The sequence below is a fragment of the Oncorhynchus gorbuscha genome, linkage group LG07 (assembly GCF_021184085.1).
Source record: "Oncorhynchus gorbuscha isolate QuinsamMale2020 ecotype Even-year linkage group LG07, OgorEven_v1.0, whole genome shotgun sequence".
Lineage (NCBI taxonomy): Eukaryota > Metazoa > Chordata > Actinopteri > Salmoniformes > Salmonidae > Oncorhynchus > Oncorhynchus gorbuscha.
The window spans coordinates 63650236-63678221 of NC_060179.1; the positions used below are offsets into that span (position 1 = coordinate 63650236).

Consider the following 27986-nt stretch of genomic DNA (forward strand, 5'->3'; position numbering starts at 1 on the left):
AAAATTCCTAAAGTATAAATTACATTTCTTAATATTCCCGAAATATTGGTGGATTATGGTAAGAATAAGCAGGTTTGGAAGATGAAAAAAAAACATTGCTGAAATAGAAAAATACAGATCCAAGAGGAATTATTTGGGTCAAGCGCCAGTTTCATGAGAATCACCCTTCACTCCTCCGCCTATAGAGTATCACCCTGCCTGGCCATAGAGGGCTGGGTAGGAGCAGGTTAGTAAAGTAGCCTAGTAAACCTACAGGGATTAAGGTGGATTATCATCTACCTGACCTGAATCTCATCACTGTAAAGTAGGGCCTTGATTGATTACATGTGTTGGATATCTACTTATGCAACACAATGACAACTACTGTACAGTGACACCATGCCATGGATGACAAAGCACACGGCCTTCCTGTGTGTGTTTCTCTCTCCGTCTCTTGGTGCATCTGTCTCTCCCCCGCTCACTCAGTCTGTCTAATTTTTTCTGTCTGTCCTCCCGTCTCCCGCTGTCCTCCACAGCCATTTTGTGTAATATAATAAGTCAACCTATGAGGGAGTGACACAGACCAACATCTGTACAGGAAGAGAATAATGGTATTCTTGTACAGATTACAATGAAACTGTATTGATTGACAATCTATAAAAAAAAATTATAATCTGTTCAAATCTAAGCCATACACCAACCAGGGTAGTATAGTATCACCTGCCTCAATAGAACATACTAGTAATTGACTTGGGTCAACTTGTCACATAGATACTAAAACACATGAAAAGTACCTGGATTTGTTATTCATAGCAATAACCTGATGACAAATTCCGCTGAAGTTAAAGACTACATACATCTCTCGAAGCCAGGACATTTCAACCTGGGCCTCGATGACATACCTGTCAAGTAGGCAAAAAAAGCACCAGCCCGTTCACTCAGAGAGACTATACCTTGTTCCTGTAGAGCTAACCTCCTGTAGGTTTTCAATCTCACTCCAGTTGTAACTAACCGGATTCACCTTATCAACCAGCTAATTATTAGAGTCAAGTATGCTAGATTAGGGTTTCAGTGAAAATCTATAGGATGTTATCTCTTCAGGAACAAGGTTGGAGAGTCCTGATATAAAGAGAGCTAGGGTCCTGGCTGGTGCTGGGATGGGTAGGCTCACCAAACATTGATGTCTGTTTCTAATGCGATACTAGTCTGGGTAAGCAAGGGGTATTCAACTCTTACCCTGAGCCCACAAGGTCCAGAGACTAGTGGATAGATTAGGTGTTCTCTTTTCCAAGTCCTACGCACAAAACCTCAGCTTCATGCTAAACCTTTTGGACTAGCCAAGGCCTATTTCAAATATAAGGCCTATTTGAAATATTCAAGGAAAATACCACTCAAACTATATTTTGGTATTTGTGGTTTCATAAGTCCACTGTTGATACAGTCGTAAAATGTTTTGCAATTCAGCAAACAAGTTTAAGATATGGACTAATTAAACAAATACCAAAAGATACTTCCACACGAAGTTCACTTTAAGTGAAGTTCAGAAGGTGACTGTGGCTGAGTGAAAGTGATTGTCTTCAGAGACACGGATAGACACGGATACAGGCATGAGTTTTACAATATGACTCATCAAATTACTGTCTTGCAAGTGGACTAAGAGGGTGCGCAAAATACATCATACTCACCTCCTACTAGCCATGCAGAAAATATATCAGAAAGAGCAGCACCAGAAAAAAAGCTCTCAAAAGGAGAGGCATCCAATTCAATACCAGGCATCAACACCCACAAAAAACTAAATTAATTGAATTATTAATGACCCTTTGATGTTGGCAAAGCTAATCAAACCATTGTTACTTGGCCCTATAGGTCAATACTTATAAACGACGCTCGATTGTCTCCTGCTACTCCCAAATTGAGACCAGGGACACAAGCACGCCACACACGGATAATTAGCCAGCATAAGAGGTGTCCCAAGCATAATCAAACATAACTACTATTCACTGATGAACTGCCATTTAATTGATTAAAACGTGTTGGCATCCAGGTAGTGATGAACATATAGCAACTCAACTGCTAGCCTTCGCAGTGGCAGGCATCACTATTGAAATTGCGCCTGAACCTATGAGAGCGTTCCTCTGCCCAGGCTGGCGCCTGCCAGGTTAAGACGCTTGGCTAGGTATTTCACGTAGCAGCTAACCACCACATGTTACAGCAGTCTTTCAGTCGATTACACGGCCGATGACGTTCCACGCAACCATTGGTTAGAGGAAGCAACATCTAAGCAGGGGATGGCGACCAAAATCTTTACCTAGCCTAGCTAAAATGGCACTATTTTTGAGAATAAGTCAGCTAGCTGATGTAACTCTTACAATGCATGAACATTGTAACGAGAAAGTGTAGTAATTGATTTTAAAAAACAAGCCAGCTGATATCGAGGAAATCTGTTGTGTTCGTTTATGTTTATTGCTACGACACCAGTCATCATAAGGGAACATTCACCGGCTAACTTGATGAAGAAGCTATAACATTGCTAGTCTAGCAATATCAGAACAACTTACCTGTATTTATGTGTTTTAATATCTGTAGAAACCGCCAAAATGAGAGAAATATTATTAAAGAAACGGTTAACGTTATCAAAAATTCCCTCGATAATCCCTTATCTTCCGTCGGTGAGAGCGCGCTTGCCTGTGATGTGTCCGTGCTACAGTTGTTCGGGAGGAATCGCGAGCTCTTCCCGTTCCCTGCCTTGCCCTTCCAATTTCTCTCGCTTCTTTGATTCCCTTTCTCTATTTAATTTAAATGTCTGACATGCTCTCCCCGGCCACGCCACATGGGCTGACAGCTTGGATAGGCTGTCCAGTCCAATGAGAAAAGAGGCAGGGCTCACAGTCTCAGCCAGTGATGGGGTGATTCGCTGAACGCTGTAGTTTCGGAAAAAAAACGGAAGAAAACGATGGAAAGGTTACTGTAGTACATTCGGATAGCATTGGATGTATCCTATGTGTGAGTGCACCGGGAGCCTAAGCTCGGTTTCCCCCGCCCCATTATATTGATAAAGCTCAAAGCCAAGTCCAAGTTCATCACTCAAGTTCAAAGCGCAGAACCATCACTTACAGGTCTGAGCTGTGTTCAGATTTCACACTGATTGAACAATAACTCATTTCGAAATCTTGCAGAAAGGAGGACACATGCAATAGTCCATGGACTTTGGGACACACATTTGACAATCTTGATCAATTCGATTTTTCCCCTTTTTATTCACAAATGTATGATTTTTGACAATGCAATTTATTGGAGATGGATATACCATTAAATAATGGTGGATTTAGCCTACACAAGGTAAATATTTCCCCCTAACATATTAATAATGAATTAATGTATTCTTTACAGCATGTGTAACGCATTTGGAAGTCTACTAGTGCAGATTAGGCCAACACTATGTTGAATATAATTTGTATGAACTGCATGGTCACCTGTGGTTGACGTTGTAGAAATTATATATCTATCAATGCATGTGTTCGATCACCTGCACCTTATTTTTTTAAATCATTGAAATATTGTATATCCATTGTTTTGCATGTATAGAAAGATACTCATTTATTTTATTGCACCCAAGTCTTCACAGTCGTTTATATTGTTTAACAAGGTTTGGTAATATTTTATAATAACTTCCACCAATAAGTCATTATAAAATGTTTATTATTACTTATAAATGCTTTATACATAAACATGTAAATGTTCATGAATTTGAATGCTTATGAGTATAAATGTTCATAAATAACTAAATACTTATTTTATAGTTTATAAAATAGTTTGTGCTTATTCGTGTATGTTTTTATATATTATTAATGGGTATTTTACCCAAACTCGGTCAGTAGGCATTTCTTCTGTAGGTTGTACTTGAGGAGCAACCATATCAACCCACCTGAAATAGATTATTATGGCGAATGTACAGTCAGGCTGACAAACCAGGTAGCACACACCCAAATCGTGCCAGCTGTGATCATAGTTGTGATATTTTACAAACGTGAAAATGAACCAATCACAGAGCAGGGGTGTGTGGGCACCTCCAATCAGCGTGGATGTGAGGGTGTTGCTAGGAGATAGGGTGATGTGATGACAGTGAGGGGAGGAGCTTGTTGCCAGGGCAGCAAGGATGGTGATGTAATCAGAAATGCTGCCTGACTGTTGGGGTTACTAGAGTTCAATGGTGAAAATGGCATGTGGAGGATAGCATGATGTAGAGAAAAACTACAACTTACTTTGTACTGTTCTGTCAATATCTTGGACTGTACTTATTTACTAACCAAGATAATCTGTAGAAAACATGTGGAAATATGTACATAATGTGTTAATTCATATTTCATAAGATCCCTTTTCAAGGTCAAATTTGTAACAATTCTGGTTTGTGTAACACTTTTTCAATAAAGGAACATTACTAAAAATGTAAAATTTGAATTAATGTTTTATTGGAACAATCACAACTTCATGATTTGGTATAAAATCAACACAGATATCAAGGCCTGTTCAGGACCCATACAACAAGAGCACCTAACAGTTGATTTGTCATGGTGAGAGAAAAACATGAGAAGGTACAAAATTGTCCTTTTCAGTGTGAGCATCAGTGAAAGGAAGCCCAGTAAGAACTTCAATGAATCCTCTCTTTCCCGAGGTGTAAGGCCAAGTGGTTCCCCCTGGCCTGAGCAGATAGTTACTATCTACCTAATCTGGGTGCTAGACTGCATCTGCTGTCAGCACCACTCCCCTGGTGGCCATGCTAAGACAAACTAGCCTGGCTAGAGCAGAACCAGCCTGGCACCACCCACGCAATATCTATTACCTTCTGCATTAGCCTCTGATATTATAGTAACACTCTAGTTTATAGTACAGAAATGACAAGGTATTTACTTGTCAGTTCTACCTACTAAGTATGTTGGTATTCGTTAACTCAAGCACCACAAGGCAACATTTGGTACCAGGTACCAACAGTTACCAATTGGGTTGAATTCTGTTAGCCTACCAGAAAGTCTCCATCAGTCTTTGATATTGTAGTTCCTGATCTTGCCCCCCCTCGCCCTAGTCTTGGTCTTCCTGGCGGTGGCAGACGGCCTGGCTGGTGTCATCCTCTCCAGGACAGGTGCTCTGCACCCCTTCACCCCCACTGCCTGGTCCCCAGGGCTAGGTTCATTAAGCTCACCATCACCTGGGTGCAGATGTGTAGAAATTCAATTCCAGCCTTGTAAAAGGTTGTTTCATGGGCAGAATGAGACAGTGAGTGAGACTGTGTGTTGCAGTACAGTGCCTGTCTCCCTCAGTTCCAAACAGACAGTGAATGAGGGCTTATTCCCACAGAGAAACACAGACACACTCACTCAGTGCTGCCTGATCAAGGACATTATTTCCAACCTGAGACGCCTTTCAAAATGTTAGCAATGAAAAGTCTGCTGGCTGTGAAATCCAACCCCCTGCAAGGTATTTGAGGTTGAATACAATGTACCGGGCAGCACTGAAAGCATCTGCGAGGATGAGGCCTAAGGGACTGTCACCGAAAGTGACTGCGGTGCAGAGTGCCTGCATGGCTGCCTAGAGACAGAGCTCACATTGTGCTTATCTGAATCTCTCTCCACCGCACAGAGACACAGAGACACAGAGAGGCAGAGGCTTATTGCACCAACATCTCCATTATCTATACTACTGTACAACACCATGGTTACCATTATCCCCTCTCCTGACAGAGTACTAAATACTAAGTAAGTATGTGTTCGTAACAACACAATTCAACTTGGACACCTTTATGGACGTTCCTTATCTTCACCAATGCGTCTAAAGATTGCCTATCTATACCAACGCATCTAAAGATTGCCTATCTATACCAACGCGTCTAAAGATTGCCTATCTATACCAACGCGTCTAAAGATTGCCTATCTATACCAACGCGTCTAAAGATTGCCTATCTATACCAACGCGTCTAAAGATTGCCTATCTATACCAATGCGTCTAAAGATTGCCTATCTATACCAATGCGTCTAAAGATTGCCTATCTATACCAATGCGTCTAAAGATTGCCTATCTATACCAATGCGTCTAAAGATTGCCTATCTATACCAACGCGTCTAAAGATTGCTTTCCTCTCATTTACCCAGCAATTATGATATTGGTATATACCACAATCCTCTTTGTTGAAGTCTCTGATGGTATACACTTGTTGCATGCCCCCCCCAGCCCCATTCTCCTCACACGTGAGAGCCCTGTGTGTTCTTCTCAACGTTTACTCAGCATAATGTGGAAACCCTTGGCAGTCTACTGCTGGGCCAACTGTGATGCAATGCCTCTGTTCTAAATCCAATCTGAAAGATGGACACTGTGTTGGATGACCTTCACTACTGTCTGTGACCTGTTGCAGAGGCTGCTGCTGAGGCAAGACACATACGAACACGCAGCAATAGATCCAGGCTATCAGTCAGCACTTCTTCTAGCAGGCGGTGGCTGTGTTGGTGCCAGCCAGGCCTGGCCAGTGCCGTGGGCTCTGCAAACAACACCAGTGTCAACAGAGCCAGACCTAACCCATGAGTGGCTCCCCTGTCCACTGATTGAGAAACTGTTCCCAGTGCAGAACAGAGTCCCTGGTCAGAGCCTTCACCCTGTCACCCCTGTGATCTGGCCCCAGACTCAAGGTTGCGTCCCAAATGGCACCCTATTCCCCATGTAGTGCACTCATTTTGTCCAGGGCCCATAGGGCTCTGGTCAAAAGTAGTGCACTAGGGAAAAGGGTGCTATTTGGGACAGATACAAGGCCACCAGTTGGGCAACCTCCCTCCTCCTCTGTGGCCAGACTGCAACTCTGTCTTTACTTTAACCTCAGCTAGGTGAAATGATAAACACTATTATCATCATCTCATACAAATAGCCTTTCGGTCTTGAGGCCTAGTTATTAGTGTGTGTGTGTGTCATGAAAGAGTGATACTGGACTTCCTGTACCAGATACTCCACTAAGTGCTAAATGGCCAATAGAATGCAGACACACCAGTGGGTTTATAATGGTGTGACTCACAGGGGGGGAGAAAGAAAAAAAGAAAGAAAGAAAGCAAGAAAGAAAGAGAGAAAGAAAGAAAGAGAGAAAGGAGAGCGCTGACAAGTAATTAGACAAATACCTTCACCTCACTGTCTCCAGGTAAACTCTCACCTCTCTCAGAACAGCTCTCCCGGGGTGTGAGTATGGAGGGGCTGAGACCTCTGTCTAGTATCTGCCACACCTCCCTTAGTGAACCCTCCGTTGCCACCGACGACAGCAGTAGAGGACCTGACGGGCTGGAAGCGGTTCGTGACCCGAGGTCCAGCTGCAGGGAGCTCTGGGATTGGCTGATAGGTGGGGTGTTCTCTTTAGTCCTAGGACGCTGAGGAAGAGGAGAGAAAATGAAGTGAAGACACTGTCTTTGTTTTACTTAACAACTTCTTACTCAGGTGTAAATAAGTAATATTACATTTTGCACATAATTTTAAACTGAGTATGATACCAGTGCTATGTTTTCTGTTGCTATAGTTAATAATGCAATATGTAACTTTTTGGAGACGGACCAAATTCACATAGACATGTGTTATAGATCTGTCACTCTCATTGAAAGCAAGTCTAAGAAGCAGCAGATATGTTCTATGTGACTATTTCTATGTGTCCCGTTCTTAAGTTTCATTTTGCATCTTTTATTATCAAGCAGCTGAAAATACAACATTGTTGGTTATTGAAAATATATTTCATAGCAGTTTAGATGGTACAATGATTCTCTACACTATACTTGCTTTTTAGTCACATATACTGAAATTAGGTGAACTATTAGAATTTTAGCAACCAGAAAATGGCAGAGGGATAAATGGCAAGACATCAACTCTGTCTATTGAAGTTAGTTGAGAAGCCAAGCTCTTGCAGTATTGGTCCTCAGGTCAGATGGTATCTGACACTGTAGACAGACATTACTGTTATTACCTCATGTCTGTCTGTGTCCTTGTGCCCCTGGCCCCAGGGGTTGATGACCCTGTCTCTGTCTCCACTCTTGCTCTCTGAGAGGAGAGGCCTCACCATGATAGGAGCCCCCTTCCTCTGCTCCCTCTGGGCATACTGCAGCTCCTGAAGAGAATCATGGTTTACTCTGGTGCTCCCTCTGATGGTCACACAGAGTACTGATCATTTTCTTTTTTTTTCACCTTTATTTAACCAGGTAGGCCAGTTGAGAACAAGTTCTCATTTACAACTGCGACCTGGCCAAGATAAAGCAAAGCAGTGCGACACAAACAACACAGAGTTACACATGGGATAAACAAACGTACAGTCAATAACACAACCGGAAAAAATCTATATACAGTGTTTGCAAATGTAGTAAGATTAGGGAGGTAAGGCAATAAATAGGCCATAGTGGCAAAATAATTACAATTTAGCAATTAAACATGGGAGTGATAGATGTGCAGAAGATGAATGTGCAAGTAGTGATACTGAGGTGCAAAGGAGCAAAAATAATAATAATATGGGGATGAGGTAGTTGGGTGGGATATGTACAGATGGGCTATGTAAAGGTGCAATGATCGGAAAGCTGCTCTGACAGCTGATGCTTAAAGCTAGTGAGGGAGATATAAGTCTCCAGCTTCAGTGATTTTTGTAATTAATTTCAGTCATTGGCAGCAAAGAACTGGAAGGAAAGGCGGCCAAAGGAGCAATTGGCTTTGGGGGGGTGACCAGTGAAATACAGTGGGGCAAAAAAGTATTAGTCTGCCATTCTAGACGGGCGGGCGGGTACGGGCAGCGATCGCTTGAAGAGCATGCATTTAGTTTTGCCTGAATTTAAGAGCAGTTGGAGGATCTACATTGCAGTCCTAACCTGAGATATGACAATGTAGCTTTCACACTACTGTCTCATTGACATCAAGGGGTAAGTGATCAGACCTGTGTGGTGAGCTGGTACTGCAGTTGTTCTAGGGCAGAAAGCCGACCCTGCTGGTGCTGGGTGTCTCTAGATGGGTCTCTCTCTGACTCCATAGACACTGGGTTTAGAGAGCTTTTGGGAGCAGACTGGAGAACTGAAAGAGAGAGAAATAACAAGAGAGTTATAAGTGTGAGAAAATAGCAAGGAGAGAAATCTGTATACGTACGTGTGTATCAGTGGAGGCTGCGGGGGGAGAATGGCTCATAATAATGAGTGTAATGAAGTGTAATGGCTGGAATGGTGAGAATGTGTTTGCTACCATTCCATTCACTCCATTCCAGCCATTATTATGAGCCGTCCTCCCATCAGCAGCCTCCATTGGTGTGTGTGTGTGTGAGGGAGAGCAGAGGTGTCCAGGGTGTTTGTGTTATTCCTCCGGCCCCTGGGGCTGCGTGTGATCTCTGCTGAATCACCCATAATCCCGCGGGGCAGCAGGGATCAGGGTGACCAGCGGGGTGGAAGAGCAACACGGCAGAGAATACTTCCTGTCCCTGTCAACACTACCACACCACCGGACCAATCACAACACAGCCGGACCACACCACCGGACCAATCACAACATAGCTGGACTTCCTGTTTACACTTTCCCTGCAAAGCCAATTCGAATGAGTTTACATTATACTGTTATCATAACATGGCCAATCAAATCAGTGTACATTAGACTGTTATCACAGACTAATTAAAAATATATTCATAGTCTGGGGGATTAAGCTGTCATAATGCAGTATTGGTTATGTGATATCTGGTCTATATAGCCTAGCAGCCATTTGCAATATGATTGGCTTTAATATTGCAGATAGAACCTAGTCTATCAATTTAATTGTTTGCATAATTTCTACGTAATCCCCCTTATTATACTATCCCCGCCTACCCGACCCTAACCATCCCTACCCTACCCTACCCAACCATCCCTATCACCCTACCCTAACCATCCCTCCCCTCCCTACCCTATCTACCATAACCATCCCTACCCTACCTACCATAACCATCCCTACCCTACCTACCATAACCATCCCTACCCTAACCATCCCTACCTACCCAACCATCCCTACCATCCCCTCCCTACCCTAACATCCCTATCACCCTACCCTAACCATCCCCTCCCTACCCTAACCATCCCTACCATAACCATCGCTACCTACCATAACCATCCCTACCCTACCTACCATAACCATCCCTACCCTACCTACCATAACTATCCCTACCCTAACCATCCCAACCCTAACCATCCCTACCCTACCTACCATAACCATCACCATCCCTACCCTAACCATCCCTACCCTACCATCCCTACCATAACCATCCCCACCATAGCCATCCCTACCCTAACCATCCCTACCCTAACCATTCCTACCTACCATAACCACCCCTACCCTAAACATCCCTACCATAACCATCCCAACCCTAACCATCCCTACCCTACCATCCCTACCATAACCATCCCTACCCTACCTACCCTAACCATCCCTACCCTACCTACCATAACCATCCCTACTCTAACCCTCGATACCCTCCCTAACCTAACCATCCCTACCCTCCCTCTCTCCCTAATCTAACCATCCCTACCCTCCCTCTCTCCCTACTCTAACCACCCCTACCCATCCCTACCCTCCCTCTCTCCCTACTCTAACCATCCTACCCTACTATACTTACCCTAATTGGAGTAAACTAAAGTGTTGTATCTTTTAATTCTCTGGTATGGTATTGTGAATGGCAATGCTGTTAGTATGTGTTTCTACAGTAGCGTCAGTCCAGAGGAGGTTGGTGGCACTTTAATTGGGGAGGACGTGTGGTAATGGCTGGAGTGGAATTAGTGGAATATTATCAAATACATCAAACACATGGTTTCCAATCCATTAGTTCTGTTCCGGCTATTACTATGAGTCGTCCTCCCCTCAGCAGCCTCCTGTGCATCAGTCCTACCCTCCAGTCCAGCGTCGGTCAGTTGTGCCCGGAGCCTGTTGCCCATCTCAATCAGTTGCTGTTTGTCCCTGGTCAGACGGGCGATACACTGCACTGCTTGCTTCAGTTTGGACTGAAGGAGATGGGCATTGAGAGGGGCACTGAGCTTACCCCCCTGTACCCCCCCACACCCTGGTCCGTACCCGCCTGCCCCACCGGACCTCAGGCCCAGGGACAGCTGCTGTTGCCTCAAACACAGGTTTTCCTCCTGGAGCTGCCTCACCATTTCACTCTGGAGGGAGGGAGGGAGGGAGGGAGAGAGAGAGAGAGAGAGAGAGAGAGAGAGAGAGAGAGAGAGATGGGTGTATATGGACCAGGATTGTCATGATACCATTATCACGATAATATACAGTACCAGATTTTCCATGGCAAAAAGAAAAACATGAAGCACACTAAACTCTTTAGTCCTTTAAAAACCTGCTTTATGTGAAATATTGTGTGCTATAGTTTGAAAAATAAACAAATGTGATTCTGGGTGAAAACATAGGGCTGTATGTTTCCAACATTAATATGGACAAGTGGACACAACAGACACAGCAAAACCATGGAACATAGACTCACTGCAACGGTCAAGTTAAATAAAATAAAAATACAAGTGCCTCCCTTTCCCATGATCTAAGAGTGATCTCTGGTTGAATTGTATCTTTTAGATTTGAATAAGTTTCATTTAGATTTTTAAGGTTAATTACATAATGATTTCGAGACACAAAAATGATATGATTATACATTTTGTTCTATACAAAATTATACACATATTTTTCTTCAGGATTTTAAAAAATAATCCCGCGACGACATTTTCATATCAGGCAACGCCACATGGGGTCATAACCCCTAGTTTGGGAACCACTGCTCTATGTCTTGTCATTCATTCTGAGACAGTTTACCTCTTCACAGACGATGGGATCCCTTCTGCTGGCGATGTCAATCTTCAGTGCAGACACCTGGTCACAACAAAAGTTTGTGTAATGGCAGTGTAAAATCTGTTATAATAAGCTGACAAATACCCTGACCTCAAATGTCATTGTTGCGATAGTGTTTTGTGGGCTATCTGACAGAGGATTCCAGTAAAGTTGAACTAAAACACCAAAAACATTTTTTTTTGCCATTTACATTCATTGTCTACTATCTTTGTTTGTTTAGGGTTGATTAAAAGTCTTAGGTTTGAGGCAAGCTGTCACTCGGGCATTACCTGGTTGCCCAGGGCAACAGTTTCCAGGTTGTTGAGGATGCTTCCTTTCTGGTACTCCTCTTTCTCCCGCCTCACTTCCTCCAGCTCCATCTCCACGACAACCAAACGCTGACGTAGTCCGCTCTCCTCAGACGACCAGCTCCTCTTCTGATTGGCAAGCTCCAGACGCAGCTCCTCCCCCTCCATCTGTTTGGTGTGGCACTGTGGGGAGAGAGCGTGAGAGAGAGCGAGAAAGAGGGGGCTTGCGGGTGGACAATGACTACTAATATTGTTTTGAAATCCACCAACCGTTGCCTGAATACAACAGTGCCTGCAGTTTAAATGACAGAAGGACTGATTTGGGATGAAGAGAGTCAGTACCTGTTTGGTGAGCGAGGCCAGGGCAGCCTCCAGGTGAGCTACCCTGACCTCCTGTTTCCTCAAAGCTGCTGTGTTGGCCACCTTCTCTACTCGCTGGCCACCTGCAGTAAACATTACATAGACAATGGCTATGAGTTTTATGTTGTTATCGCTTGTTATATTTCAACACCAAGTCAAATTCCTATAATCATTGTTGAATGGAAAATAAAACTTATTTTGCTCATTTTAATTCTCAGCATAGCAGTAGACTGAAACACAAGTAACCACCACTCTCAGATCTCTGGTCAGAACTTTATAAGGTGCGACAAGTGATACCATTATCTCTGTCCTAGTACCATTATATTGTATATTATTGAAATGTCTTCCTACCGATGGTCTCATTGAGGGAGCGGATGTGGTTCTGGAGGTATGCGTTGTCGGGGGCGATGGGGATGAGTGTGGTTGCCGGGGTAACCGTGGCGGTGTTCTGGGGTCTGGTGGAGCCCTCTAGCTGGTCCTCTAAGCGCCTACACCTGGCCTTCAGTTCTGCTACCTCCTCTTCTAGAACCTGGGTATACTCTGGGGTACCAACCACTGATAAACAAACAAACAACACACACACACAGATTTCTCAGTGTGCGACTGAGTTATGATTATATTACTACCCTTCTCTATTTCCTAAAGGTCGAGGGTTATGCCTCCACAGCCAGTCCATTACTAGCTAGTTGTAACCATAAAAACTCATAGTACACTTTAACTTGATGTTGACATTAATATACTCCTTACAGGTCTGCACCTGGCTGTGTGACGGGTTAGTGTTGACAGCTGTTGGTCTGTGCTTTGAGCTGGTTAGGGGCCAGCAGGATGATGGGGGTAGTGATGGTGATAGGGTGCTTTTTAAGGCTCTGGGAGGGTGCGGGTGTTTTTTGTGGTGGGAGGTGAATGGATGGGGGGCTAGGGATGTATGGGGTTAGGGATGCACGCATAGTAGATTTGTTTGTGGTGCAGGTGGGAAGGGGTGTCGGTGTGAGCCAACACAGAATAAGCAGTGGGACATGCTGGTGCTGACAGTTGTTGGCCTGGTGCTTTAGCGAGTTGTCAACAGGTTGGGGTTGAGGTGTGGGTGGCTCCAGGACTGTGTGGGCCGTCTAGGGTTGTGTGTTTATACCTGCCAGGCTGGGCTGTGCAGCGCTGTCAGTTGGCTTGGCTGAGTTCTGTGTTGGAAGCTGGGGTAGAGGTTCTTTAGGGATCTGGGTGGAGGTGTCAGGGGGTCCTGGAGGATGAGAAGGCTGGCTGAGATCCTCCATGTCCCTCCTCATCTGGGATATGACAGCCCTCAGACTGCTGTTCTGCTGCTGCAGCCGATGGATCTCGTCAGACGGCAGCTCTCCTACAGAGACACCACCACCAGGTCTGTGGCCCTGCAGTGCAGATAGCTAGACAGACAGAGAAATAAATACACGCGCACGCACACACACAGAGACATGTGCGCACACAAACACTCATATATGCACATACACACACACACACACACACACACTCACATAAATAAACACAGATGCATACACAATAATATCTGGCTGTGAGCAGTTTCAACCAATGACCACTAGATGGAGGTAAGGTTCTGATTGTAGTTGTTGGTTGATGGCGGGCAAACCTTTATACCATCATATATATCAATCATAGTTTTTTTATCTTCAAAACATACTTTAACGCACGCACTATTAACTCAAAACCTGTGACCATACCAACAGATGCCTCACAAGTCCTCAACTGGCAGCGTCATAAAATAGTATCCGTAATACACCAAGCTCAACGTAAACAGTGAAGAGGCGACTCCGGGATGCTGGCCTTCTAGGCAGAATTCCTCAGTCGAGTGTCTGTGTTCTTTTACCCATCTTAGTCTTTTATTTTTATTGGCCAGTCTGAGATATTGCTTTTTCTTTGCAACTCTGCCTAGAAGGCCAGCATCCCGGAGTCGCCTCTTCACTATTGACGTTGAGACTGGTGTTATGCAGGTACTATTTAATGAAGCTGCCAGTTGAGAATGTGTGAGGCACCTGTTTTTCAAACTTGACACTCTTATGTACTTGTCCTCTTGCTCAGTTGTGCACCGGGGCCTCCCACTCCTCTTTCTATTCTGGTTAGTGACAGTTTGCACTGTTCTGTGAAGGGAGTAGTACACAGCACTGTACAAGATCTTCAGTTTCTTGGCATCAGACCACTTGGGCTGCTCAAGGAAAGGGCTCTGGATGGGACCAGAGCCCCCCTCTAGGAATGGAGGGGCATCATAAGGGTAGAGATAACACTCAAGTGTGTGTGTGTGTGTGTGTGTTGTTGTGAGCAAGAGTTCATATGATCGAATGGAAGAAGTCGCTTTAGATAAGAAAGGAATCTGGGCATTGAAGAAAGCCAAGTAACTCCACTGAAGAATGGAAAACAGAACAGTAGAGCCTTTGAATAAAGGAACAATAAACTATTGAATGGAGAACAGAGAAAGTATTGACTGATAGAATACAGAAAATAATGAATAAATCAATGTTTTCTGAGGTCAAAGTTAGGGTACTATTTCTGGAGTACACCCTGAAAAAGGGCCCATCTAAAGAAGAGTAGGACAAATAAGGGAGAAGAAGGTCCAGAATGCGATTAAGTTCAGACCAGGAAGCTCAGTAGCACCAGGCCAGGAGGAGGAAGAGGAGGGTATAAACCAGATAAGCCGTATAACTTTGGCAATTAATCAAATGGTAATAGAGGTGGTGTTGACAGGAGCCGAGGGCTGTTGAAAGGCTACCACTTCTGGCCTGGTAACAGCTTATTTTCTCTGTCTCTATTTCTCTGTGTCTGTCTCCCATATTCTATCACTCTCCCCCCACTCCTGGCAGTCTGCCCTTATGATCAGTGGTTTGGCTGTTGTCTGTTAGCTTGGTCAGAATGTGAAAGCGTAAGGGTGGCTGTAGTCTGTCGGAGTGGTATAAGGGCTGTCAGAATGTGAGAAAGAGGGTGCAACCATTCTGTCAGAAGGCTGCACTATTTAAAGACCTTTACATGCCAAAGATTAACCACCAGCCTGAAGACAGGGGTGAGGGGATACCGTATCAGTCATGCCCCCCTACTCCCTTTCTCTCACTATCCAGGACACATGTGGGGCTCCTGCTGTTCTTCAGAATAGCTGTGGTAACATCACTCAAGGGCTAGGGTTTCTTGGGTAAAGTCAGTTCCCTCCCCTTCTTACCTCCCCACTGTACTGTCGTCTAACACCCTACTCCAACTCCCACTACAAGTGGGACTCAAGTGCTATTTTTAGAATAGCTGTTGTAACAACACTGTTTGTGGGGTGAAGGGGTTAGTAATACAGAACATTTCTCTTTTGCACACAGAAATAGATCCGCAGTAGGACATCTAGGTATTATTATCTCTTTCTGTCTCTCTCTCATAACAGGCCAGTCCTGTTACTGTAACCCATCACTCTCACCTTTAACTCTGCGGCAAGTAGTTAAAGCTCCAACATGATTGGATGACATCCCTCCCCTGTGTTTTAATTGGTCTCTCACCTGTTCTCTGATTGGCAGACCCAGGGCCTGGTCTCTCTCCTTGGTAACAGTGTGCAGTAGTACCGCCATGTCCTGTAGTTCTCTCTTCTTCTCTCTCAGCTCCGCACTAGCCTGAGGTCAACAGGAAATACAGAATCAAAATTAACTGGTGATGATGAGAGGCCTCTACCGATCTTTCTACCTCGACTTGCACTGGTATATGGGCTCACTAGTATTATACAATGGTGAAAAGTACTTAAGTAAAAATACATTAAAGTACTACTTAAGTAGTTTTTTTTGAGTATCTGTACTTTACTATTTATATTTTTGACAACTTTTACTTTACTACATTACTAAAGAAAATGATGTACTTTTTACTCCATCAATTTTCCCTGACTCCCAAAAGTACTCGTTACATTTTGAATGGCTAGCAGGACAGGATAATGCTCAAATTCAAGCACTTAAGAGAACATCCCTGGTCATCCCTACCTATTGCCTCTGATCTGACGGACTCACTAAACACAAATGCTTCATTTGTAAATTATGTCTGAGTGTTGGAGTGTGCCCCTGGCTAACCGTAAATATTTAAAATACAAGAACATTGTGCCATCTGGTTTGCTAAATATAAGGAATTTTAAATGATTTATACTTTTAATACTTATATATTAGCAATTACATTCACTTTTAATACTTAACTATATTTAAAAGCAAACACCTTTTAGACTTTTACTCAAGTAGTATGTTACTGGGTGACTCACTTTTACTTGAGTAATTTTCTATTAAGGTATCTTGACTTTTACTCAAGTATGACATTTGGGTACTTTTTCCACCACTGGTACTATATACAGTTGAAGTCAGAAGTTTACATACAGTAGGTTGGAGTCATTAAAACTTGTTTTTCAACCACTCCATAAATGTCTTGTTAACAAACTATATGTAGTTTTGGCAAGTTGGTTAGTACATCTACTTTGTGCATGACACGAGTAATTTTCCAACAATTGTTTATGGACAGATTATTTCACTTATAATTCACTGTATCACAATTCCAGTGGGTCAGAAGTTTACATACACTAAGTTGAATGTGCCTTTAAACAGCTTGAAAAATTCCAGAAAATTATTGCATGGCTTTAGAAGCTTCTGAGGCCTACCTTCAAACTCAGTGCCTATTTGCTTGACAACATTGGAAAATCTAAAGACCTTAGACAAAAATAGAACTGTTTGGTCATAATGACCATCATTATGTTTGAAGGAAAAAGGGGGAGGCTTGCAAGCCGAAGATCACCATCCCAACCGTGAAGCACGGGGGTGGCAGCATCATGTTGTGTGGGTGCTATGCTGCAGGAGGGACTGGTGCACTTTACAAAATAGATGGGATCATGAGAAAGGAAAATTATGTGGATATATTGAAGCAACATCTCAAGACATCAGTCAGGAAGTTAAAGCTTGGTCGCAAATGGGTCTTCCAAATGGACAATGACCCCAAGCATACTTCAAAAGTTGTGGGAAAATGGCTCAAGGACAACAAAGTCAAGGTATTGGAGTGACCATCATAAAGCCCTGACCTCAATCCTATAGAAAATTTGTGGGCTGAACTGAAAAGTGTATGTAAACTTCTGACCCACTGGGAATGTGAATAAATAAATAAAAGCTGAAATAAATCCTTCTCTCTACTTTTATTCTGACCTTTCACATTCTTAAAATAAAGTGGTGATCCTAACTGACCTATGACAGGGAATTTTTACTAGGATTAAATGTCAGAATTGTGAAAACTGAGTTGAAATGTATTTGGCTAAGGTGTATGTAAACTTCCGACTTCTACTGTACCTGTATGTGAGTACACCTGTATGAGGAATGGAGAGTCTCACCTGGTCTCTGGCCTGTGTCAGGCCCTGTATTAATTCTTCACTGTGCAAGTAGTGTTCAGTCTTGTTGTCTTCGCAGCGTCTCTGCCACTCCAGCTCCACCTGGATTCTTCTCTGCTCTAGAGCCTTCTCTCGTTCCACACCCACAAACAGCTGCTGCTTGTACCTGGGATACACATGCAAACACACACACACACACACACACACACACACACACACACACACACACACACACACACACACACACACACACACACACACACACACACACACACACACACACACACACACACACACACACACACACACACACACACACACACACAGTGTTAACACCTGAGACATACACACATATACAAATAACCATAACCTGCAAAAAAGACACACAAACCAACCTTTCTGTCTCCCCCCTGCTCCGATCAAGTTCGGTCCGTAATTTGCTTTCTATCTCCTGCAGGGCTAGCAGTTCTGTGTCCTTAAAAACAGTCTCCTTAGAGATCTGAGTGATGTACGTGTCCCAGCCACTACGAGTCGTCTCCAGCTCCATACGAAGCCTTCACAACACAATAACAGACAGGTTGAAGTTGTCGTACCAAAACAACACTAAAGTGTTCACCTCCTTTTATTAAGAATACCTTTAACATCCTGGAGGAGAGCCATGAATCTATTCAATGTTGTGTTACAAAATGGTAGCTGTGTTTTGCAGCAAAAGGAAAGAGATGAATTATTACATGGATTATAATGAATGTACATTTTTGTAAGAGTTGATTTCAAAGTGGAAATTACAGACTTCAGAAGCTTTTTTAAACCTCAAATACACTACAAGTTCAGAATTTCCTGCATTGCAGGAAAGTTCTCCTGCAACAGGGTGATCAAATTAAGATCCTACACCTGTATATTTTCACTGTATATTGTAAAGAGTAATTTATGATCAAAGTGTGATGATTGCTAAATGTTCTGTGTGTTTCATCCCATTAAGAGCGGGCCTTGGAGGCTCTTTTCCTTTCACACATTGTTACATAATCACTGCTTCCTGACAGACAGCTTCAGAGTAATGTATGCCCACACACTGTCTCACACACTCCCTCTCACTCACTGAGCATATGCAAACACTGTGATCATCCAGGGCTTTGGACCAGAGACACACGCTTAAATAAAGCACATACACACTCACCTAGAAAAAACAGACAGCTAATGCAGAACGTGCAAACACACACACACACACACACACACACACACACACACACACACACACACACACACACACACACACACACACACACACACACACACACACACACACACACACACACACACACACACACACACACACACACACAGTGTTTCACCTGTCTATCTGTTGATCTCTCTCTCGCAGTGTGTCCTCGTGGTCTCTCTGGGTCCTGTGTGTGTGTGTTGCCATGGCTTCCAGTTTTGACTGTAGCTGACCGCTATGTGTCTCTGCCTGTCGTAGCTGTTCTCTGTGAGCGTCCTTTAACGCATCCAGCTGAGCCTCTCTCTCACGCACTCCCCGGTCCAATTGCTCATGCCTATAGATAGGAACATCAAAAGACTCACCATTAGACTACCATTAGTCTAGGACTACTGCTGATATGCTGGTAGTTTGTCTTTGCGGTCTTATGTTGAATTTGTATAGCAGGACGCACTTCTTGTTGTAGACTTCCTCCTCTCTCTTCCTCTTGGTCTGTAGAGCTTTTATTTTGTCCACTAGCTCCTTTATCCTGAGAAATGACAATCACATATTATCTAAGACATGGGAAACGATGGGAAATAACGTTGGCATGAATAACTCTAAGTCAACGTGGTAGGACACACACACACACCTTGCGTCCTTGACGGCAGTAATGTCCTTTATCTCCCAGTGTCTGTGCTGTAGCTGTGTGTGTGTGTGCTGACAGAGATCCTCTGAGGCCTTCAGGGCCTCCACAGCCTGAGCCTGGGCCTGGGACTGGACCTCTGTTTCCTTAGAGAGCAGCTTCACCTGGGGAGAGGCACGCACACACGCACATAAAGTATCAGCACATATCTTCCCATCTTACTCAGCAGTTTTACCTGGAGGTAGGTAAACACACACACACCTGTTCCTTACCCTGAGTTCGTGAGACAGGACCACGGCTCTCATCTCATCCATCCTCAGGTTGAACTCATGCTCTCTCTGCCTCATCTCATTATCAAAGTCTGTCATCATCTCCTGAACATGTGAGGGATAGAGAGGATGATGAATTCCTGATGAAGCTTCCAAATATCCCAGACAGACATCCCTGAAAGGTATATTTCCAGCTGACCTATTCCAGACGCCATACACAGAGCCAAAACTAGCAGACAAGCCAGCCTCATTCATCACAGCAGGTGTTAGCACCTTCTCTCCTTACGTTACAGATTTGGGTGGGGCTGTGGGGGTAATCACACACAAACACACATTCACACACACACACAGTCAGACTAACACACACATACAGTGCTGCTCAAAGGGGGGTATTCTCTCTAGAGATTGAGTAACACAGCAAAGAGCCAGGACAACAGACAGCAGCAGGACACGCTGCATGCCACGGAGTTTATACTGAAATACCACACTCACACAAGTATGCTCAAACACAAACACGTATACATAAAAACACACACAGAGGTTTAGCAGGCAGTTGGTATAGTATTAGTATATTATTAGGCTCCCCAAGAAAGCAGATACTCTTCCTGGGGTCCAAACAGAGATTAAACAGCACATCAAACAAAACATTGTGCATTATACAAATTTACATTGCTCCATTATTACATAATAATCATGTGTGAGTGAGTGTGGAGTGTGTGCGTCTCTTCACAGTCCGCGTTGTGCCGCGAGGTGTCGTTTGATCTAAAGCATTTTTACTGCTAGCTTGAGGTTAAAGAGTTCCATGTAGTCATGGCTCTGTATAGTACTGTGCATTTCCTAGCCTCTGTTTGGGACTGTGAAGAGAACTCTGGTGGCATGTCTCGTGGGGTATGTATGAGTGACTGAACTGTGTGTTAACCGATTGAACAGACGGTTAGGTATTTTTAACACGTCAATACCTATCAAAAAGACCAGTAGTGATGCAGTCAATCTCTCCTCTACTTTGAGCCAGGAGAGATTGATATGCATGCTGTATAAATTAGCCCTCCATGTACATTGCTCTATTCTGAGCCAACTGTAATTTGCCTATATACTTCATTGCAGCATTTGACAATGTCAGCTTACAATCTAGGGTTACACCAAGCAGTTTAGTTTTGTCAACTTGGTAAATCACCACATTATAAAACTGACTACAGCTAGCTGACGTGTATAATGTTTAGTCATCTGCGTACATAGATACACACAGGCTTATTCAACGCTAATAGGTCAATAGTAAAAAAAATGTAGAACAGTTGAGGGCTGAGACGGCTGCCTTGAGGAACACCACACTCTACCTGGTGTATGTTAGAGGCTTTCATTAAAGAAAACACTGACTGTGTTCTATTAGATAGGTAGCTCTCAATCCACAATATGGCAGAGGATGTAAAGCCATAACAGATACATTTTTTCAGCAACAGATTATGATCGATAATATCAAGTCTAGCAATACAGCTCCCACAATCTTCTTATTATCAATTTCCAATAATCAGTCATTTGTCTCAGTGCCGTACATGTTGAGTGCCCTTCCCTATAAGAATGCTGAAAGTCTGTTGTTAATCTGTTTACAGTGAAATAACATTGTTTCTGGTCAAAAAACATTTTTTCCAAAAGTTTACTAAGGGCTGGTCTAATTGGTTATTTACTATTTTAATCCGGGTAGATTAACTACTTTTTTGTCCAGACTGAATTGTAAAGATATCGCCCATCTGGCTGATCTGGTTTAAATGTCTTGTCTGCATGTGGTTGCCACAGGGAAAGGCGACTCTTCTGTTAAAATTTGAGAAGAGCGGCCTACCACTGCACCCTCCCACTTCCCTTATATTTTTTATTTTATTTAACCTTGATTTAACTAGGCAAGTCAGTTAAGAACAAATTCTTATTTACAAAGACGGCCTACCCCGGCCAAACCCTAACGACGCTGGGCCAACTGTGCCCTGCACTATGGGACTCCCAATCACAGCCAGTTGTGATACAGACCCGGGTTAGATTCCAGGCTGTAGTGACGTCTCTAGCACTGAGATGCATTGCCTTAGACCACTGCGCCACTCGGGAGCACCATATAAAAGCCCCTTGCCAAGTGTGTGTGTACCTGCTTCTGTAGAGCCAGCTGTCCCTCCACCTCCTGGACTCTGCGTTGGAGATCTCGTTTCATCCCGTCGTACTCCGCTCTCTGCTTCTGAAGGTCCCCAGCCTGACCGCTGAGTGACAGAAAGATGACACACACACAGTCACACACCATACCCTGAAGCCATCATGACATTGGCAAATACACACACACCGGATGCAAAAGCCATCATGGCATCAGGAAATACACAGACACCCGTCACTGAAACCACCACGACATGAGATTACCTCTCAAAGTTGAGAACACGGAGGAACCATGGAGAGGGCTTGCACATATTTCAGGCTAAGTGTTTTGCCTGCTATGAGGCTAAAAGAGTTACACAGTTCAAATCACTTACATTTTAGTCATTCAGCAGACACTCTTATCCAGAGCAGTGATTGCATACATTTTAATACTTATTTCGTACTGGTCCTCTGTGGGAATCGAACCCACAAAATGTTGCAAGCGCCACGCTCTACCAACTGAGTTACACAGGAACCGAGTATACAACAGAGCCGAAAACTATAGTGAAAAAATAGTGAAAGCTTAATAATAATTTAAATTTAAATTACAGCCTACAATATAAACTGTGCACTAAATGCCATATACAGTGACTTCAGAAAGTATTCACACTCATTTACCCACACCCTCACATTTTAGTGTGTTACAGCCTGAATTTAAAATTAATTAAATTGAGATTTTTGGTCTCTGGCCTACACACAATACCCAAAAATGTCAAAGTGGAATTATGTATTTTCATGTATTTATTTTTTACAAATGAAAAGCTGAAATATCTTGAGTCCATAAGCATCAACACCTTTGTTATGGCAAGCCTAAATAAATTCAGGAGTAAAAGGAGTGCTTAACAAGTCACATAATAAGTTGCATGGAATCACTCTGTGTGCAATAATAGCGTTTAACATTATTTTTTTAATGACTACCTCATACCTCACTGTACTAGAGGTCGATCGATTATGATTTTTCAACACCGATACTGATTATTGGAGGACCAAAAAAGCCGATACCGATTAATAGACCAATTTTTTGTTTGTTTTGTTTTTTGTAATAATGACAATTACAACAATACTGAATGAACACTTATTTTAACTTAATATGATATATCAATAAAATCAATTTAGCCTCAAGCAAATAATGAAACATGTTCAATTTGGTTTAAATAATGCAAAAACAAAGTGTTGGAGAAGAAAGTAAAAGTGCAATATGTGCTATGTAAGAAAGCTGACGTTTCAGATCCTTGCTCAGAACATGAGAACATATGAAAGCTGGTGGTTCCTTTTAACAGGAGTCTTCAATATTCCCAAGTTTTAGGTTATAGTTATTATAGGAATTATAGGACTATTTCCCTCTATTCCATTTGTATTTCATTAACCTTTGACTATTAGATGTTCTTATAGGCACTTTAGTATTGCCAGTGTAACAGTATACCTTCTGTCCCTCTCCTCGCTCCTCCCTGGGCTCGAGCCAGCAACACAACGACAACAGCCACCCTCGAAGCAGCGTTACCCATGCAGAGCAAGGGGAACAACTACTAGAAGGCTCAGAGCGAGTGACGTTTGAAACGCTATTAGCGCGCGCTAACTAGCTAGCCATTTCACTTTGGTTACACCAGCCTCATCTCGGGAGTTGATAGGCTTGAAGTCATAAACAGCACAATGCTTGACGCACAACGAAGAGCTGCTGGCAAAACGCATGAAAGTGCTGTTTGAATGAATGTTTACGTGCCTGCTTCTGCCTACCACCGCTCAGTCAGATACTTGTATGCTCAGTCAGATTATATGCAAGGCAGGACATGCTAGATAATATCGAGTAATATCATCAACCATGTGTAGTTAACTAGTGATTATGATTGATTGTTTTTTATAAGAGAAGTTTAATGCTAGCTAGCAACTTACCTTGGCTTACAGCATTCGCGTAACAGGCAGTCTCCTTGTGGAGTGCAACGAGAGAGGGGCAGGTCATTATTGCGTTGGACTAGTTAACTGTAAGGTTGCAAGATTGGATGCCCCGAGCTGACAAGGTGAACATCTGTCGTTCTGCCCCTGAACGAGGCAGTTAACCCACCGTTCCTAGGCAGTCATTGAAAATAAGAATGTGTTCTTAACTGACTTGGCGAGTTAAATAAAGGTATAAAAAAATATATTTAAAAAATTCTAGCGGCAAATCGGCGCCCAAAATACCGATTTCCGATTGTTATGAAAACTTGAAATCGGCCCTAATTAAATTGGCCATTCCGATGAATCGGTCGACCTCTACTCTGTACCCAACAAATACAGATAAATGTAAGGTCCCTCAGTTGAGCAATGAATGTCAAACCCAGATTCAACCACAAAGACCAGGGCGATTTCCCAATGCCTCGCAAAGAAGGGCACCTATTGGTACATGAAGAAAATAAATGTAAAAAAATAAACCTGACATTGAATATCCCTTTGAGCATGTTGAAGCTATTAATTACACTTTGGATGGTGTATCAATACAACCATTCACTACAAAGATACAGGCATCCTTCCTAACTCAGTTGCCGGAGAGGAAGGAAACCGCTCATGGATTTTACCATGAGGTCAATGGTGACTTTAAAACAGTTACTGAGTTAAATGGCTGTAAAATGAGAAAACTGAGGATGGATCTACAAAGGCATTGTAGATACTCCATAATACTATCTTAATTGACAGAGTGAAAAGAAGGAAGCCTGCACAGAAAAAATATATTCCAGCCTCCCGAGTGGCGCAGCGGTCTATGGCGTCACTACAGACCCGGGTTCAATGCCAGCCTGTGTCATGACCGGGAGACCCATGAGGTGGTGCGCAATTGGCCCAGCGTCGTCCGGGTTAGGGTAGGGTTTGGCCGGCCAGGATGTCCTTTTCCCATTGCACTCTAGCGACTCCGTGTGGCAGGCCTGGCGCATGCATGCTGACTTTAGTCGCCAGTTGTACTGTGTTTCCTCCGACACATTGGTGTGGATGGCTTCAGGGGTAAGTGAGCAGTGTGTCAAGAAGCAGTGCGGCTTGGCGGGGTCGTGTTTCAGAGGATGCATGGCTCTCCACCTTTACCTCTCCCGAGTCCGTATGGGAGTTGCAGCGATGGGACAAGACTGTAACTATCAATTGGATATCATCAAAAGGGGTAAAAAGTATAAATATTCCAAAACATGCACCCTGTTTGCAATAAGGCACAAAAGTAATATTTTGCTAAAAAATGAACTTTTTGCCCTGAATACAAAGTGTTATGTTTGGGATTAGGGTTAGGGTTCCACTCTTCATATTTTCAAGAATGGTAGTGGATGCATCATGTTATTGGTATGCTTGTGTAACGGATGTGAAACGGCTAGCTTAGTTAGCGGTGTGCGCTAAATAGCGTTTCAATCGGTTACGTCACTTGCTCTGAGATCTTGAAGTAGTAGTTCCCCTTGCTCAGCAAGGGCCGCGGCTTTTGTGGAGCGATGGGTAACGATGCTTCGTGGGTGACTGTTGTTGATGTGTGCAGAAGGTCCCTGGTTCGCGCCCGGGTATGGGCGAGGGGACGGTTTAAAATTATACTGTTACACTTGTCATCGGCAAGGAATAGGGAGTTTTTTTTAAATAATAAAAATAAATGGAATAGAGCCATTCCTCTGCAAAATCACAGAGGAAAATATGGTCGACTCGGCTTTCCAACAAACACTGGGAGACAAATTCACCTTTCAGCAAGATAATATAATCTAAAACACAAGTCCAAATATACCAAGACGACATTGAATGTTCCTTTGTGGCCAAGTTACAGTTTTGACTTAAATCTGCTTGAACATCTACGGCAAGACTTGAAAATGGCTGTCTAGCAATTATCAACTCCCAATTTAACAGAGCTTAAAGGTGTGCAAAGCTCTTAGAGACTTACCCAGCAAGCCTCACAGCTGTAATCACTGCCAAATGTGATTCTAACATGTATTGACTCAGGGTTGTGAATACTTATGTAATAATGATATTTCTGTATTTAAATTTCAATAAATTTGCCAAATTTTCTAAAAACATGTTTTGCTTTGTCATTATGGAGTATTGTGAGCAGATGGGTGAGGGGAAAAAAAACACTTTAATCCAAATTGAATTCTGGCTGTAACAACAACATTTAAATGTGGAATAAATCAAGGGATATGAATACTTTCTGAAGGCACAGTAAATGGACCCTTGCTGGGTCCTCCTGTCTAAATATAACCCATACAGATGGGCCTGGCGAGTCACCGTGGGGATAAATGTGGGGCTGGGGCATCATGTAATGTGTACAACAATCTAGGGTAATTATCAGCTGTAATAGACATCTTTGTTTGAGGCCAGAGGCCAGCATTCTTCTCTCAGCATGATCGTTAGGCTGTCCTCTAACTACAGTCAGTCAGTGACAATTACTGGGAAACAGTGAGGGAAACGAAGTCCCCAAAATAACTTTGTTTGTGTCTTGTGAATTGGAATAAAATTGGCGCAACAATCCCACCTGTACCCCACTCCCCTGCCCTTAACCCCATCCCACTCACCTCTGGAGCCTCTCTAGCTGCAGCCTGTGTTCGGCAGCTCTCTGCTGGCTGTGTCTCACCTCTCTTGCCTCGCTCTCCCTCTCCTCCTGCAGCTTGGCTATCTGGATATGTAACTGACTCAACTCCTCCTGCCTTCAATAAGGAAAGTCACATGTTAAAGCTGGAATAGTCCTCTTAGTGACAATAGTCAATGTATTCCAGGGGTCATGGGATACATAACAAATAATACAAAATTACTCTCTCTCTCTCACACACAATGTTAAAAGGGGTTTATAAAATACATTTGATTGAATGATTGACCTGGCAGTCTCTGTGGCCTGTGCGTGGGCAGCCATGGCGTCATATCTCTCTAGCTCTCTGTCTCTCTCCTCCAGCACGGCCAGGTTAAAGCAGAAGTCCTCCTTGAGCTGCTGGAAGCGTTCCCTGAGGAGAGAGAGCTGTTCCTGGGCATCACGGAGGGACATATCCTGCTGCTGGACCCGTAGGGTCTGGAGCTCCTTCCACTCTTTCTCTTTACATGCCAACTGGGTGTCCAGGTCAGCTCCATCATTAGCCTGCATGGCTAGAGAAGACACACACACATCAAAGTCTAGAGGGTCAATGCACACACTGCACCGTACACACAAAATTTCCGAAATGAAAGCAGACGTTGCTCGCTAAGTAACGCGTTATCTAACGTTACATTACCGTTAGGAGGGCTGAGCTAGCAGCTGGTTTTCTAACGTACGTCGACAGCATGCAACTAACTAATGTCGCTCTTATAAAGAGTTGTTTAGCTATATATGTATTATCGTTTGCAGTCAACACTTTGTTAAAATGCTAATTTGAGTTCTCCCGCTGTTTCTATGGAAACCCCAGCGTTGTCCGTCTGTGTAATTCGTCCGTGTAGAAAATGTGTTTGTGAAGAACGAAAAGTACCGCTACTACAAAATGTTATAATAAAAATGTTTATGTACAAACTTGTTTAGGTCTTTAATGGGTTCAGATGACTTTATCAAATAGCTGCTATGGCTCTCTTCTATGCAGGCACAAGAGAAAACATTATGTTCATTGCTGTGTAATGTAATTTATTGTTATAGCAAATGTACGCAAAGCATTCACCATACTTGGATAGAGATTCAGACTGATTAAATGAGGTTCTTCACTGACAGCCAGCCAGAGAAGTTATGTGCTGCTGCCATGCAGAGAGATGAAGGAAGCTGATGACAGAGGAAACCAATACACCTGCCTGGAACTCACCGGACTCACCTGACCTACTCTACCTGCCTATGGTCACATGCGTCATCATGACTACACCTCTTCCTCCAAACAGAGGTCACTCTCATCTGCTATCTCTTTTCTCTCTCCCTCACTCACTCACACACATAATACTAGAAAGTGCTGACTT

At 43.3% G+C, this 27986-nt stretch overlaps 2 protein-coding genes across 4 annotated transcripts in view; both read right to left on the reverse strand.

Moving 5' to 3' along the window:
• LOC124040220 (fatty acid synthase-like) overlaps window positions 1-2062 on the reverse strand; it is a 42759-nt gene extending 40697 nt beyond the window's left edge. Inside the window, 1 exon segment of the mRNA XM_046357184.1 lies at window positions 1665-2062. Within this exon segment, the coding sequence (XP_046213140.1) occupies window positions 1665-1678 (14 nt within the window). The 5' untranslated portion in view covers window positions 1679-2062.
• A 2370-nt stretch (window positions 2063-4432) lies between these two features.
• ccdc57 (coiled-coil domain containing 57) lies at window positions 4433-27454 on the reverse strand. 3 transcript variants are annotated; one of them, XM_046357186.1, is made up of 21 exons: window positions 27287-27454; window positions 26900-27161; window positions 26600-26731; window positions 22066-22174; window positions 19941-20042; window positions 19675-19832; window positions 19498-19572; window positions 19180-19380; window positions 18226-18384; window positions 17834-17996; window positions 15990-16100; window positions 13607-13874; window positions 12829-13017; window positions 12460-12560; window positions 12100-12300; window positions 11795-11851; window positions 10872-11142; window positions 8909-9042; window positions 7958-8098; window positions 7163-7373; window positions 4433-5182 (listed from the first exon to the last, which is right to left on the reverse strand). In XM_046357186.1, the coding sequence occupies exons 2-21, from the start codon at window positions 27157-27159 to the stop codon at window positions 5013-5015; spliced, it is 3213 nt and encodes a 1070-aa protein (XP_046213142.1). In that variant the 5' UTR covers window positions 27160-27161; window positions 27287-27454; the 3' UTR covers window positions 4433-5012. The 3 variants fall into 3 exon arrangements, with proteins under 3 accessions (XP_046213142.1, XP_046213141.1, XP_046213143.1); XM_046357185.1 differs by having other exon boundaries at window positions 12829-13032; XM_046357187.1 differs by lacking the exon at window positions 27287-27454 and having other exon boundaries at window positions 12829-13032; window positions 26600-26727; window positions 26900-27004.
• Between the last annotated feature and the right edge of the window lie 532 nt (window positions 27455-27986).

Coding starts and splice junctions, on each gene's coding strand:
- ccdc57 (XM_046357185.1), bottom strand. CDS start 27,159: ATGCAGGCTAATGATGGAGCTGACCTGGACACCCAGTTGGCATGTAAA. Junction 16,101..17,833: donor TGACACAGGCCAGAGACCAG/GTGAGACTCTCC, acceptor TGTTGACCTCAG/GCTAGTGCGGAGCTGAGAGA. Junction 8,099..8,908: donor AGTACCAGCTCACCACACAG/GTCTGATCACTT, acceptor GATTCTCTTCAG/GAGCTGCAGTATGCCCAGAG.